This window comes from Chiloscyllium plagiosum, chromosome 10, assembly GCF_004010195.1.
Source record: "Chiloscyllium plagiosum isolate BGI_BamShark_2017 chromosome 10, ASM401019v2, whole genome shotgun sequence".
Classification (NCBI taxonomy): domain Eukaryota; kingdom Metazoa; phylum Chordata; class Chondrichthyes; order Orectolobiformes; family Hemiscylliidae; genus Chiloscyllium; species Chiloscyllium plagiosum.
The window spans coordinates 45,291,959-45,309,158 of NC_057719.1; the positions used below are offsets into that span (position 1 = coordinate 45,291,959).

The following is a 17,200-nucleotide window of genomic DNA, read 5'->3' on the forward strand; positions in this document are numbered from 1 at the left end:
TGCTGCCTCACAGTGCCAGAGACCCAGGTTCAATTCCTGCCTCGGGCGACAGTCTGTGTGGAGATGTGCAGGTCAGGGTGGATTGACCGTGCTAAATTGCCCATAGTGTTAGGTGAAGGGGTACACGTAGGGGAATGGGTCTCGGTGGGTTGTTCTTCAGAGGGTCGGTGTGGACTTGTTGGACTGAAGGGCCTGTTTCCACACTGTAAGTAATCTAATCAGCTGTTCATGCCAATTCAATTTTATTTTGTTTATATGCTTCATTGGGAAATCTCAGAACTTTATGAAACCATGTGGTTTAAAGGCAATACTTCCACTGGGTCACAAATTTAGAAATGTTAAAATAGTAGCTGTTGATCATCTTGCAAAACTGTAATGACCACTGTGATAGAATTCTCTACATGAAAATGATATTTGAAATTGTGTTGTTTATTTCTGCTGTTACATGAGTCGCAAACATCAAACTATCCTCAGACTCTTTTCATTGTTAAATCGAACAAGTATGTTTTGTGATTAAGACGTGTAACTATTTGCTTTATGACACAACACACTAGTTTTCTGGAAGCTGCATATCCAGAAGTGATAGGCTATAAAATAAAGGTATAATTCTCAGCAACTTACAATAATTAGCAATACTAGCAGTATTAATATAAGTAACCATTATTATGTTTAGCTTTCACTGTAGTCTTCAAAGCTATCACACATAGGAATATACACAATAAAAAACTGATTATATAGAATTTGTACTGATACATTAAATGGCTGACCAACCTCCCATGGCATCACACATTGGATCTGGAACGCAGTGAGCTATAATGGGGTCCATTGTGAGCTAGTGATTAGAACACTACAGCAGTGGGGATCAAGAACTGAAGCACAGTGGGTGGGGTATCAGGTTACAAAATGTTAACATTGAAAGCACTCACTCTCAAGAGTTATGGTTTTATTTGTTCAATGGAAACAGAGACATAACAAATGTCTGTGGCAGTTGCTCTTTGAATCTGATTCCCTACCAGACAGAATCTGATTTCCTACCAGATATGTGTTAGGAAAACCATATTTTGAACTGTCATGTCAACTTTCTATTAAGTTGGATTCCAAATTTTAAAATGAATTTTAAAAATGGTCTTAGGCAGTAGCTCAAAGTGAATGCTAAAGAATCAGAAACTTGTTTTACATTCGACCAGGTTTTTAGGGGTGGCATGGTGGTTCAGACATTAGCACTGCTGCCTCACAGCACCAGGGCCCCAGGTTTGATTCCACTTCAGGCTACTGTCTGTTTGAAGTTTGCACATTCTCCATGTCTACATGGGTTTCCTTCAGGTGCTCCAGATTCCTCCCACAGCTTAAAGATGGGAAGGTTAGCTGGATTCGCCATGGTAAATTAGTGTCTAGGGCTGTTTATGCTATGTGGGATGGGATGCTCTTCAGAGGATCAGTGTGGAGTTGATGGGCCAAATCACCTTGTTCCACACTAGGGATTCTATGATTAAATTGAAAAGGATTTGTCTTGAAAAATATTCTTATCCTGTCTTACTTGAATTGAGATGGCATGTGGGTCTATCTACAGCATGTGGATTGCAGCAGTTCAAGACTTTTGCTCATTACCATCTTCTCAAGGATAACTGGCGATGAGCAATAAACACTGGCCTAGTCAGCGACACCCATGTCCTAAAGGTGAACTAGAAAAAAAAGGTCTAGGAAAGTAGGTTAAAGTGAATGCTAAAGCATCAGAAATTTGCTTTACATTCCAGCCGGTTTTCTTTTCTAATCAAATAGGGGTACAATTCACAATCGTCGCTTTGAGTATTTCCCCCAAACTTTGTACTGTCACTGCTAGTTCCCTATTTAAAATTAATGTTGATTTGTTCAAAGCAGAACAAATGGCTGCTGTCAGCATAATGAGAGGCAATGCTGAAATCACATCTACAGTGCCATAAACAGCTGAAACTGCTTCTGCCAAACTATACATGTCATCTATAATCCTTGGAGAACTAAATAATGTTTTAAATCCAGAGAGGAAAAGAAAACTTCTTCCATCACATTTGTTTTCTACAATTGCATTAAGCACAAGCAGAATACTGATTACAGAGCACATTTTTCAGCAAAGCTCAAAATATATCCTCAGCAGGATATGTAAAAACAACTTGTGTGCAAACTTTTACCCTGGAGTCACAAATAAGATCAAGGTTGGACACAATGCCAATAATCCTCTTCCTGCATCCCTTCCTGCAGCTCTGCAGTTATCAGACTCATCAAAAGGAAGGGAGCATGCTCTCTAGGGAACTCACCCATAAAATTTGGTGATAGCCTGAGAGAGCTAATTTCAGTTCATTTGTTTCCATCATGAAAGTACAGAAATGCAGATCAACAGATAATTAACTACACATAACAATCTTTCCGTTCTCTGAAGATTGAAAATGAAAATGATGCCCAGATAGCGATGAGTTATTTACTTTAGGAGACTCTTCGGTCAAAACCCAGGGGGCTTTGAATTAAAGTAACTGGTAGAGAGAGGGTCGATGAGGATGAAATCCAAAGGGTGGTAGGGACCTGGAATTTACTGTTTGAAATGGTGGCACAGACAGCAATTCATACAATATTTGAAAAAATTCTAGGATGTCAACTTGAAGGGCTGTGACTTAACAAATTCCAAACCTAGGACAGGAAGGTTTGGTAACTTTTATGGGCCTCCCCATCCGTCAACCCAACAGTGACAATCATAATATTCTGATCTCTATAATTACAAGTTCTGAACTAAAAAGTATCAGCTAAGAATAGACCAGCAATAACTCTGTATTATACTCGAAAGTTGTGTGTCTTTTTTGTTGTTTCACTTAATGTCAACTGAAAGGAATGTGTTGGGTTTCTGCTCGTCCAACTTAACATTAGCAGAACAGTCATGGAATGCCTCCAAAAACAGTGTCATTGCTGTTCTCCTGTGGTCATACTGCTGATTATGTTTCAGTCAGTCAATCAGAAGCCCTGCAAAAATATACTCCCACCCAAATTCAATTGGCTATGACCCCTTGTTCAAATTTAAATTCAGCAAAGTTTCAAGACATGCAATTATGCTGAATGCGAAGTTGCTTGCAGGCATAGCCTTTTTTGGTTTTGTACCATTAACACTTCGATAGAACAGAATAAGATATAAATAAAGAAACATATAAAAGAAAGATATAAATAAAGAAACAAAGAGTAGATCTTCAACACATTTGTCCAACATTCAATTAGATCATGACTACACTTTACATAAACTTGATCTAAATCATAATAATACTCTTTTAGTTATAGAATCATAGAGTCATACAGCAAAGAAACAGACACTTCGGTCCAACCTGTTCATGTTGACCAAGTTTCCCAAACTAAATTAGTCCAATTTGCCTGAGTTTGACCCATATTCCTCTAAACCTTTCCTATTCATGTACCTACCCAAATGTCTTTTAAATGTTGTAACTATACCTGCATCAATCACTTCCTCTGGATGTTTATTCCACATACGAATCATCCTCTGTGTGAAAAGGTTGCCCCTCAGGTCCCTTTTAAATCTTTCTCCTCTCATTTTAACATTATGCCCCCTAGTTTTGAACTCACCCATTCTAGGGAAAAGACATGTGTTATTCATTTTATTTACTCCCTCATGATTTTATAAATCTCTATGTTCTAGTGAAAAAAATTCCAGACTCTCTAGATACTCCTTATAACTCAAACCATACAGTCCCAGCAATATCCTAAGAATTTTTTTCTGAACCCTCTTCAAGTTAATAAATATCCTTCTAATACCAGGCTGACCAGAACTGTACACAATACTCCAGAAGTGGCCTCTCCAATGTCCTATACAGCCTCAACATGATGTCCCAATTCTAGTTAGCAAGGCTGTTGGATTGGTACCTGAAATACAGGATCAAACAAATTAGAGAATGAAATGAATGGCTCACATGGTGGTTTGGAGATCAGGATTTGCAATTTATGGGACACTGGCACCATTAGCCCAGAAAAAAAGGAGCTGTTCCATTAGGATGGGCTCCATGCATTCCACCAGGACACTAATCCCAGCTTGAATTGTAGAATGTAGGATGGGGGCTAGTTGGGTGACTTGATATTTAGAAAACTAAAGATGAAAATTGAGACAATAGATTGGTGAAGTGATTTGGCTGAAGTGAAACAGAGTAGGAGAGGAACAGAGGGGTGAATTTTCATATGCTCTAATAGGCCAATCCACATACTTTGGTGGCTGGTCTGAAGATCTGACATAGTCTGAATTACAACGGATGAAAGAGTCATGTTTGCTGTCAGGAAAGCAAATGCTCACATTGTGTTTGCCGTTGGATATTGAGAGAGTGGAACTCCTTTCTGTTGATGGATCAAACTGGCCAATCACTGGATGCCATGGTAATCATGTGGATATAACGTAATGGCATTTAGTGCCAGCAGTGAGAACTACCCTAATGCCTACTGTGAAGATATATTGGCATTAAATATGTGTACTGTCCAACTCTGGCAATGGCCAATGAGATGAAGTGTACAGCTATTTTTTGACATGCCACCAAGGTCCACAGCTGATCCTTGGAAAACAACCACCTCTTACATTGGTTAATCAATACAAAGCAGAGGTGAGAGATAAACATGGCACTTCCAAGGTGACAAACTACAACTAGTAGTTTGCTGCAAGGAAGGATACTGAGTCCTCCACTATTTACAAACTATATTATTGGTTCAGATTGAGAGACTGAAAGTACAGCATCTATGTTTGATGATGATACAAAGCTAGATGGGATTATAAGCTGTGGGGAGACAAAGTGACTGCAAAGGAATAGAATGTGGGATTTTCAATTGCCCATAGGCGTTAGAAGAGGAGCAGGAGGGTCCCAAATCCTCCAATAACCCTTCAAATTTCGAATTTGAGGATAGAGGTAAATGATGAAGCCATTCACCTGTAAGTAGTATCCTGTTAGCCTCCTTGTTAATGAACCAGGCACGGCAAGATGATGACTTTCAATTTGTAATTTGCTAAACCTGAACAGTTAGCTGGATATTCAGCCAAGATGCCAGATTCAATGCAGGCAGGAATTAATTCATGGTTTTATAAAGCAAGATTTGAGCACATAGGGGACCATGCTCTGGATTCTGTTCATTATCTTTAACTTGAAAGTTTGGCCACTATTGTGCACTGAAACAGGCAGCACGGTGGCTGTGGTTAGCACTGCTGCCTCACAGCACCAGGGACCTGGGTTCAATTCCAGCCTTGGGTGACTGTCTGTGTGGAGTTTGCATATTCTCCCAGCGTCTGTTTGGGTTTCCTCTGGGTGCTCCAGTTTCCTCCCACAGTCCAAAGATATGCAGGTTAGGTGAATTGGCCATGCTAAATTGCCCATAATGTTCAGGGATGTGTAGATGAGATGCATTAGTTGGGGGTAAATGTAGAGCAATAGGGTAGGAGAATGGATCTGAGTGGGTTACTCTTCGGAGAGTCAGTGTGGACTTGTTAGGCCAAATGGCCTGTTTCCACACTGTAGGCATTCTATGATTCTATGAAATATTGCTGGCCCTCCTTGATGTTGCCATCTCTATTGTTCCCATCATTGCTCCGATCTATCTGCTTTTACTGCTCATGCATTACAGATAGCTCTCACGTCCTAGCAATGTGCCACATCCAATTACAGCACTTATATTTGAAGGTTGATTTGCATAAAGGATGTAGATCCAGCATGGGTTTATGAACCAGAAATGTTGGCTTTTGGGTTCCTGACCAAAATTATAAAGTAAGCCAGATGGATAATAATATAATATGTAGAGTTTAACATGGGAAGTGTGAAGTTTAGTATTATGAGCAGCAAAGCAAAACATTTTTGTAAAAGGCATTGAATTTGCAAATGTTGATGTTCAGAGTGACTTTAGTTTATCCATACAAAGAAAACAGAAAGGTAACATAAAGGTATAGCAAACAATCAGAAAGGCAAACATTCATGTTCACTTTTATTTCAAAGGACTTGAAGTTCAAAAATAAGAAAGTCTGGCAACATTGTATAAACCACTGCAGGAGTACTGGAACTGTTTTGGTCTCCATATTTAAAGGAATAATTTTATACAGTATTCGCTTTGGAGCCAGTATAGCGAAGATTTGCTTCTGGCGTGAGATGGTTTTCCTATGATGAGATGATTAATAAATTGGGCCTATATTCTCTGAAGTTTAGGAGAATGAGAGGTAAAATTTAGAAAATTTTGAAAGGGCTTAGCTGGGTACACAGTGAAAAATTGTTTCCCCTGGCTGGGGAGTCTAGAAGTTGGAGGCATGACCTCAGGATACGGCACAGCAATGAAGAAAATCTTCTTCACTGAAAGGGTTGTGGATTTTTGGAACTTGTCAGAAGTCAGATAGAAGTGTATGCTCCATCGTTGATTATTGTAAGGCTGTGATAGACTGTGTTTTGCTTTCTCAGGGAATTAACGAGTATGAAGAGCAGGCAGAAGATCTCACATGGTTGTAACGAATGATGCAGCGGGTTCGAGAGGTAGCTTGGTTCACTCCTATCACTTGTTCTTACATTGCCCATACCTTGGCAACAACCTCCCTTAAAAAGGCCATCACTGATTAGGAGATTCACTGATTAAATCCAGCTTTCTACAAACTTCAGCAGTAAGTTTGACAACAAAGACCTCTGCAAGTCAACAAAAGTCTGAATGTACCCAGTTATCATCACTGCATTTCTGTACTGCTGTGAGACCTGAGCTGTGGATCAATGATATGACAGCTCTCAAAAACTTTAACCAGAAACGCCTCCTTTAGATTCAATGGGAAGACCATCAAACACAAGGTACTTCCTTCTTGAAGACAGCTCCACAACCATTCAGTCAAAGCACTTGCAATATCAACAATGATGTACTACACACAAGGCCCAAATGGTCAATGAGCATTTCCTGTGCCAGGTCCCGTTTTCTTAAATCTGGTGAGGCCAGTGTACCCAGGGAAGAGGATGAAAATACTCATAAGCTCTCCTTGAAGCATTATAGCATTGACATTAATGATCAGGAGAAACTTATGATGAATTATTCAAAAAGATAAATACTTGCTCACTAAGCTGCATCATGGCTTAAGTCTCATTGTCTTAATGATGGGACAGAATGGCAGCAGAGAAAGAAAGAAATGGAAGCAAATACTGCATGCCAGATCCCAAAGCCACATGGAGTACATACCTGAAAATATATGGATCAGCCTGTTCCCCACAGCTGAAATTCATGACCCTAGGTAGTTATCATGCTCTTTTCCCCCTCCAACTCCATTTTGATTTATTCCCTTCCTGCACTCCCTATACCCCTCCTCACCTTGAATGGTTTGCTTTGCCCAGAATGGACTTTGTGGCAAATACTCCATTGGATACAATGAGTGTTTTTATTAGTTTGCAAAAAGGGGAAAATCTGTCAGTGATTTTGGTGGGGAGACGGCTCTAAGTTGTTTGTGATACCACTTCTGGGTACAGAAAAGAAAAAGAAAAAATATCATCTTCTATTATGGGATGGCTAATGACAATGAGTGTCTATGTTTAAGGATGCTACAGGATTGTAATTTAGTTATTGATTTGGTTTTTCTTGGTAACTTTGTTTGTCTCTACTATTATTGGTGTGTTTTATGGGGGTAATATGATGTAGTGATTAAAAAAATTCTAATTGCCCTATGATTTTTGTTCCAGGTTGCTCATAGATTGCAATATCTGAGTGGTTAATTTGCAATCCTGGAGAATTAACAATAGCAAGTGAGAAAGGAAACTCCTTCCATTCTAATCTCTGCAGTAGTGTTAATTTTAAACCTGAAACTCTAAATCAGATCATGAACTCCATGTCTGTTCAGGAGTTAAACACTCCTTTAGTTTTACATAACCACTATTTAACTGCAGTTTAACAGGATTTGTCTTGTCTTGTTTTGCATAAACCCACTTTTCAATCCAAGCAAACTTAAAATGAATTTGTCTATTAGTGTGTTTTATCAGAAACATTCAATTCTTTTGCAGTACCATAATGCTTAAGGGTTTTTGGATAAAGATGCACATTTAAAATACAAATATCACTTCATTAATTTATTGTTTACTACTTACCAAGCAAAATCACAAAAAATATACTTACTCACTTAAAGGTATTTAAAAATACTTACAAACACATGTGTTTCCATTCTCTAGAATTTTATAGCCATGCTGGCAGTCACACCCATAGGATCCAGCCACATTGACGCAAACAGTATGTTCTCCACACTCGTGGGTGCTAATATCAGCACACTCATCAATATCTGAGGAAAATGAAAATCTTGTCCTATTAATTACATAAATATATTAATGAATAAATCCTTCTAGAATGAGAATGTTTTTGAATTAGCATTGAACTAATTAAAATTTTGAAGCTGTTTTATTTCAGGCATCCCATGTAGAGTTTAAATAATGTTTAAACTCTACATGGTGGACATTTATACATTTCTCAAGGAATCAATGAATGGTTTAATCACCACTTCTGATGAATGGGCTATAAATACAGCTGTACAGTGAACAGCGTTTAGGATGCTCAGGCACGTCTGTCTAGGCAGTTTAGCTAGTACAGCAGCAGCTGTTTAAGTGGGGCTTTATCAAAGGTTTGCCTGATACAGCACATCATAATGACTTTCCAAATTCATTTGGGACACTAATACCTCAAAAATGTTAAGACAGCTGTCAGACAGAACCTTCCCCTGCTGAGATCCTGTCAGCTATCATTTATTTTCTGTATTTATCCAGAATCATTTCGTTAACTTCTTTGAAAAAAGTCACTTGTCTTACTTGTAAACCAAATGAGATAACCATACAACAGAGTTACAATTGTGTTTGTACTGTGGAGGGGTAGAAGCTAATCTAAAATACATGTGAATCAGATAACGACCAGCTATAGAAATGGCAACATGTGTAAAGTTGATCATTTTGGAGAATTGGCCAGATAATAAAAAACAAGTTGTTTTTGTTCCTGCTGTTGGAGCTCTGTGCTAAATTGTGCAATCTGGCAATCAGTTACATCAGGAATGCAGCAGCTAGCTACATGCTGACGGATTCCAATTAAGTCTTCAACTGGAAGGTGCTAATGGCAGACAGATTCAGTGAAATTTTCATTTGGAGAATCTTCAGTACCTTAAACATTTGTCTTCAGCTTCTTGTATTTTGTACAAAAGTACAGGATAACTTGGTGTTCTATCCAAGTATACATTAGAATCATAGCATTCGCAAAAGCCATGTAGCCGTTCAACATAATGTCTTACTATAGCTGAAGAGGAATAATAAGTTGCCTGGTTTTCCAAAAATAGCAATGCTACCCAAATGAAGGGAGATGATTGAAACTTATATAGATCAATCAAACCACAGTTCCCTCTTAGTGCTTCTACAGTGGAAGTAGGGTGGAGCAAATCCTTTTCAAGTGATATATCAAGTTTTACTGATAACTTTTTGTTCTTTGCAGGTGGGCCTCAGCATTGTAGGGAGACTAAAGAATGAGGATGATTTTTGTTCTGCGTTTTGAGTGGGAATGAGACAGTAAGTATGAGTAAAATACCAGGCCAGTACTTACGCCCCCATTCTTCTGTTGATCTAAATTGAACCAGTCCTTGAAATGGGCCTGTTCCAGAAAGGCATCTCATAATTTAGGAATGGAATCTTGGAATGTTACAGAATAGATGGTTGCTAATGGGCCAATTATGTCTTGCTGTTTTCTGCACGGGCAACTTATCTGGTTCTACTCCCCAGTCTATCTCCTGTAGTCCTGTATAGACAGAACTCTGGTAACAGAGTTTGTATTTTGCTGATATTACTCAAATGAGTCATCCATTGTAGAAGCCTAACACAAGGAGTATGTTAATAGAATCGTGCATACTAGCTATCGTGGGATTAGAATACAGGCACTGTTTCTAAAGGCTTTTAGAATCGGATGGATACTGATCTGATAGTTACTATTACAGCTGTCACCACCAGTGGACACACAAATCCTCGACCAAGTAGGATGATAACACTGCTCACTTCCGGGAGAACAGCCCAGCCCAAGCACTTTACCTATCCCTCACAATTCAATGCAAGTCACACTTAAAATAAGAATGGGGGTCCAGATACAAGCAGCAACGAATCAGCAAACAGTAGACTCTTTCCAGGGCCAGAATGCTGTGTGAGAAGGGCCATCTCTGCCACATTAGATTGTCAAGGAAAGGGAATTGTTTCTTTACTCCAAATATAGCTGCTGAGCATGTATGAAAGGAGCGAGATCATACTAATGTGACATCTCATGGAACTTGAACCTGTGTCTGTGAGGTTCCAGATAAGATGAACTCTCTTACTGTCTTCTGTAAGTACTATGTTTAATAAAGTTTACACACAAGAGCAGAGATCTCACTTTACTAGATGGCGAGGAGACCGAACTAGAGACTGTGGTAAAACACTGAAGTTAAGCCCATAAGTATTATCACGTCAAAGAAAAAGCATTTAGGACAGCCCTAAGGTCTGAACCTGATCAAGGAGGTGGAGCTGTGAGCATCACTGAAATGAAGGTCAGTGGTGGCGGGAGTTCAGTGAGTGATGCTTTTTAAGGCTTATCTAGGCACTGAACCATGGAATGGGAATGCGCACACAGGAGAAGACCCATGCAGAGTATGCAGTAAGCAACAAGGTGAAATCTGTCATCCATAGTGAGGGAAATATTACAGAAATTTAAAGGGAAAAAGGATGCAATCCATGCCATAAAAGATTCCATCGCTCAGAACCTGTCTCACGGAGGGTTTTGAGTGCAAAGTGGGAGACTAGGACAGCTTTGGCAGCACAGAAAATTAAAATCACGCAGCAAGGACTGCAGACTGGAGAATGAATACTTCCTGGGAGATGTGACAAGATTACAGTAAGAATTTGACTCTCCTGACAATGCAGATCCACAAGATGAATGCTGCTATGTAAAAATGCAGGTAATTGGCAGAAAACTAGTTATAAATTGGATATACCAGAGCGGATGTATCGATTATAGAGATTACAGAGATCTTACAAGTAATTTGTAAATATTGTGATTCTTTATAAAGCAGAGCTGCTTGTATAGCTTTAAAATTCTTAAGTTGGCCAGCAGTGAAGATGTGGAGTTCTACTCAGTGCCCTATGGATCTTTAGCCTGCTGTGGACAGCCTTTGCAGTGAGACTGTGATGTGTCTTTTTAACTTTGTTTCTTGTTTTCTGATCTATGGTTATGTTGTCTAGAGCTGAAATGTAACTTTTCTTCTTCATTTCTCTATTCTGTAATTAACGATTGTACCTTGGTACCTTTGTACCTAAGATGGCGCTGTAAGTAGAGATTTATAAACTTTTCACCGTACTGATTTGAGTACATGTGACAATAAAGCCAATATATTCAGTCATCCATTCTCTCCACTGCAAAAACATGCCTGCCCAAGCATTGCAAGACAGTGGAGCAGAATCTCCATTTTTCTCAAAACAGCAGGGGAAAATTGCAGGACAGGAGGCACCAAAGGCAGTAGAAACCAGTCACCAGAGGGAATTCTGGACAATTGGTTTGTTTTTTCATCATACAGTCACAGAGAAAGAAGCCACTATTCAAGTTATTCATTTACTGGAGTCTGAGACTTTCGATCTTCCTATACTATTGAATGCAAATGACATTGTTCCTAAAACCCAGCTGTCTCTTTTGAGGAGAATAAATTCTTTCTTGAAGAAGAGAAAGAAGAAGTAAGATGTCTACTGATTAAACAAACTTGGCGAGAAGATGCAGCAACAGCAACTGAAGCCACAGTTAGAAGAAAAGGTTCCTTTCAGAGGAGTTAGCCAGACCACTGCTACAAGGAATTGACCTTGTACTAGTTCAACCACTAAATAATTAAATGAAGTTTCAAAAGTTCCGATAGCCAGTAAAGTCACCATGGAATCTGTGACACCTAGGATTATGGAGTTAGAGACAAATCATACAAGAAAGAAGTCTCAGAGCTTCAAAACAAATTCAGAGCCATTCATGCTTCAGGCAGCTGGTGGCAGGGGGCGTTTTACCATACCCGCACAAGCAGTAGCCAATTATATGCAACACAATCCTTGCAAAATGTATAGAGAACATCAATGAATGAACCAAAAATGGCCCTTCAAGAAGAAGCACAACCCCAGTTGCTATTAAAACATGATCCATAGGGAAAAAAAAATCTTTAAGTCCAAAGTGAATCAATGTGCAGAAATTGTTGGTGTGTATAGACTGCAGCAAAAGGCTGCAATAGAAACCATCAGCAAACCACAGAAACGCTATAGAGTTTCTTACAGCCAAAACCTACAAGACCAAACTACCAAAGTCCCAAGGACACAGAATATTTTGATAAAGCTTAAAGTCGAGCATCAGAATGAACTTGAACAGGCCAGAACTCAACAAGAATTGGCTGTCAAACTGCCTTAGTTAGACTAGCAGGCTAAAAGCCCAGCTGTTAGAAACTTGCAGAAGATTTACAAATATTTTGTACTTACAACCAGCGTTCTCATCCAGTTGACACTTCAGAGATAGGAGGGGGACAAAAAGAATATCGCAGAAATAGAAGTTTCAGATTATGTTGGACAATTACCTGATGAAAACTTTCTGCTAGAGTTAGTGGATGATGGCCTAATCTTTCAAAAAACAAAATCTGCAAGAGAGTTTCCTTGTTAATCTCAGGGACCACCTTTCGATAGATATCAGCTTAAGTCAGTCTGCAGATCATTGTACTACACACAAATTTCTCAATGATCCTGCTCCAGCAGTTTATCTCGCTGTCTATATTGGGACAGTCCTGCTTTCTCAGGGATTCTTCAAGACATTATTGCCCGCACCTCAGCAGCCTCGTGATGCAGCAAATACTGAACACCTACAGAAGAAGAAATTCCTATCCTCAAAGTATTCGAGAAATCTTCCCTCCCTTACTTTCAGTAACGTCTTCAAAATGCCTTTCACTCTTCTTTTCATCTACAATACTACATTATCCCAAGACCAGAAAGCAAAGCAGATAGAAAAGAGAGTGAGAATTTCACTTCCTCATCTTCTTTTTAAAGAGGCTGTGCTGATTAGAGTTTTCTCCTTTAAATTTCCTCGATTTATCTTCACTGCTGCTACTTTCTTGTCTTTGTGATTTTCACAGCCAATGGGCCAGCCATCATCAGAAGCTATCATTCCATTCAACAATATATGTTAGCTCTCCAAGGATATAACACAACAGCACATACATCCGATATGTCCTCTCAGAAAACTGAGGAAATTTAGATTAGATTTCGATTTAGATTCCCTACAGTGTGGGAACAGGCCCTTCGGCCCAACAAGTCCACACCGACCCTCCAAAGAGTAACCCACCCAGTCCCATCTCCCTCTGACTAATGCACATAACACTATGGGCAATTTAACATGGCCAATTCACCTGACCTGCACATCTTTGGACTGTGGGAGGAAACCAGAGCACCCGGAGGAAACCCACGCAGACACTGGGAGAATGTGCAACCTCCACACATACAGTCGCCCAAGGCTGGAATCGAACCTAGGAGTCTGGTTCTATTAGCACTGCTGCCTCACAGAACCAGGCTCCTAGGTTTGATTCCAGTCTTGGACGACTGTGTTGTTGGAGTTTAGTTTCTCAACCAACAGAGATTTATGGGGGGAGAAAGCAGAGAAAAGAGTTAAATATTTCAGGTTGAACAATGGTAAAAATGTGTACCATTAAAAGATTAGATTAGGTTGGATTCCCTACAGTGTGGAAACAAGCCCTTCGGCCCAACAAGTCCACACCGACCCTACGAAGAGCAACTCACCCAGACCCATCCCCCTACATTTATCCCGGACTAATGCACCTAACACTATGGGCAATTTAGCATGGCCAATTCACCTAACCTGCACATCTTTGGACTGTGGGAGGAAACCGGAGCACCCGGAGGAAACCCAACGCAGACACGGGGAGAATGTGCAAACTCCACACAGATAGTTGCCCGAGGCAAGAATTGAACCCGGGTTCCTGGTGCTGTGAGGCAGCAGTGCTAACCACTGAGCCACCATACCACTCAAAAAAAAGCAACTTAGGAGATGCAGACTAAGTACAGCTACTAAGACTGTGTAAAAGGTGCAATATCATAGTGGCATCAGATCATATGGACCTGGAACTTGGGTCTGTAGGGTCCAAGATAAATGGACACGTTACTGGAACTATTTTCCTGCAATAGGTTATGGTCAATTGTTAGTAGTTACTTTCAATAAAGCCTGTTGCTGCTAACTCAAGAATGTAAATATCACATTACTGCATACACACCACAAGAACAGCTGTATTTAAATACTAACTGATTTGATTAGATGCTTTTTGGTTCTTCTTCTTTGCAACTAGCACTGAAACATCCACTAGGTAACAGTCCTCATCAAGTTCTACTGCACTCTCTCTGCTAAAGCCACTTATCGAGGCATTACTGATATCTGTGCCTTTTTGGATAAGAAAGTTATGCAGATCAAAGCAAGCTACAACATTGCATGCTATACATTCAAGCAAGCATTCAGAGTCCTCAAAATGAAAGCATTCTTCAGGTTTCTCTTATTCTCTCTGTTGTTATCTCTACTGAAGCACTTTCTTTGCTGTAATGCCCATGGCTGAGTCATTATGTCTGATGGTAATAGATTTACTTCATCAAAAAAATGCACATAATCATAAGAAATCGCTTCACATAATTCTTTTCATCAAACAGAGGATGAAAACTTCACAACAACCTCCAGTAAATTTGGCATTAATGTAGACAATTAATGGGGGTTTTGGTTTAGACAGTCTAGAAAGCAACAATGACTTTCTCCCACTCCAGTGTAGTGAATCCTGAGGTGAACAGGCAGTCCAATGCTATATCCACACACTCTGCCACAGGGACTCTAGGGGGTGTTCGAAGAGGTGAATATGCTAATCGGTTTTTCAGACTTCTGCTGTTTGTGCTTGGATTCTACCTGGGCCTGTCAGAGATGTTCAAAATAGTTGGCAATTTCAAGGATGCCTCTTCTCCAGTTTGATTAGTTTAAAGCAATGAGTCAATTGGGATCTTGCATTTTTTCATGGAGGCTTTATGGACACCCTTGAAGCATTTTCTCTGCCTTTCTGCTAACTGCTTGCTAAGAAGTAGTTCAGAGGAGAGAGCTTATTTTGTAAATTTTATGCCAGCTACATCGACAATGTTGGCTGCCCAACACAGCTGCGTGATTGTAATTAGTGCCTTAATGCTAGGGATATGAGCCTGAGAAACAACACTGTTACTGGAGCCAGTGTGTTGTCATCAGATTTGCAGGATTTTGCAGAAGCAGTAGTAATATTTCTCAGTAATTTGAAATCATTGTTGTATGTTCCTGATTCACAGAGAAAAATAGGTAACAGGGTTTCCTTGTAGAATATGAACTTGAAGCTGGGTTTGAGATCTTTGTTACCAAATACTCTGTTCCTTAGATGACTAAAGACTGATGTTGAATTTCATTATTACTATCTGCCCTCATTGAGGGTATAAGAATTGGTTCTCATTGTTCAGTGGCTCCCAATGGATCTTTTGCATGGTGGGAGCAGGACAAGAGAGGACTGATATCTTCCAGATTTTTAAACCAAAAGCCCACTCTCTCATATACCTTCACAAATATGTCAACAATGATTTGAAAATCAGCTGTGCAGTGTATACATGCACAAAGATCATGCTATAGCTCAATGCTCTTGGTTCTGCATTGGAGATGACAGATTTAACACAGTCTCTTGGTCATCATGTATGGATGTTGCTTTCCAGTGGGAAGTTTCATGGATATGGGATGGAGTGTTGCAGCGATGGAGAAGAGCATTGGTGCAATGAGACAGCTTTACTTGACTCTGGTTTTCACACATATAGGCTCTGTGGTAGATCCATTGGTGAGGACGACACTTGCATATTGTCTTACAGCAGACAGAAAACAGTGATCAATTTCTGTAAGCAGCCAAATTTGATAAGAACGCTCTATAGTCCCTCCAGGAGAGTCAAAGGCTTTTATAAGGTCAAAGAAAATCACATATAAAAGGTTATTGTTACTCTTTACACTTTTTGTTTGAACAGAGATCCTCATTGCTGTGCCCCTTGATGAACAGAATCCACACTGTGACTCTGGCAAGATCTCTTCAGTCACTAGGAGGTGGTGATAGGGGAGAACTTTTGTAATGACCATCATTGTGGCGGATATCAAAGAGACCGCTCTGCTGTCCGCCACAATCAGTTTTATCACCATTCTTGAAGATGGTCATAACCACAGAATCAGATCTGTTGGTGTGATTTCCACTTTGGATGAGGAACAGGAGGTCATGTATTCATGACAAGATTGCTTCCCCTCTATTTCGCAGAGATTCTATCTGCGCTGGTAATTTTGTTGGTACTCAGCTATTGGATGGTCTCTTAACTCATATCAGGCTGGGGTTCTGCTAAGATGGAAATGCGGGATGTGATCAACGGCAGCACATGGAAAACGGAGTTTCATTTGAAGAGATCCTCAGAGTGTTTCTTCCAGTGAGAGACAACTGCATCTTTATTCATGGTGATGAGTGACATTCTCTTCCAGATGCTCAGTGCAGTAGGTCCTTGGGTGGTTGGGCTGTAGGCAATTCATGACTGGAAGTCACAGCTATTGGTGAGGTACTGGAATTCCTGGAATTTCCATCCACTGTTTATTCTTTGTTGGTTCCTTATTGGATAGGAGTCCTAATTTCTCTGTTGAGCTGCTTTCTTTCCTAGGATTTTGGTCATACTCCCAGTTCAGGATTGCCTTATGCTTGCAATTTAGTAGCTTCTGGATCCGAAGATCATTCTCACTGACTAGTCTTGACATTTCCTTAAAGCCTAGAATCTCTTCATAAGAGCTATTTATGATGGATTTAAGCTTCATGAGCCTCACCAAGTTGGTTGTGAGGCAATGACTGGTTACACATGATCTGAACATTCCATGAGATGATGCTGTTTCTATTCAGAAGATTCACTGGACTTAATGCAGGAGCTAGCAATGCTAGATGGATGCCATCTATAGCAGCCTGATATTGGAGATACTTGTAACTGGATGATCCTAAAGTGATGTTCTTGTTATCATGCCATACAGCTTGAATTCTCCAGCTCCGTTAAAAATGGTGTTAGGTTTCTGACAAATCCCTGGTTGCCTCTACAGATTCCACATAGCCTCTTGGAATGAACCAATTGCA

At 39.9% G+C, this 17,200-nt stretch overlaps 1 protein-coding gene across 6 annotated transcripts in view; it reads right to left on the bottom strand.

Annotated features, from left to right (window-relative positions):
• nid2a (nidogen 2a (osteonidogen)) overlaps positions 1 to 17,200 on the bottom strand; it is a 113,847-nt gene that overhangs the window by 84,519 nt on the left and 12,128 nt on the right. For all 6 annotated transcript variants that reach the window (XM_043697645.1, XM_043697646.1, XM_043697642.1 and 3 more), the window contains exon 10: positions 8,147 to 8,278. In XM_043697645.1, coding sequence (XP_043553580.1) covers positions 8,147 to 8,278 — 132 coding nt within the window. The remainder of the gene's footprint in view (positions 1 to 8,146; positions 8,279 to 17,200) is intronic.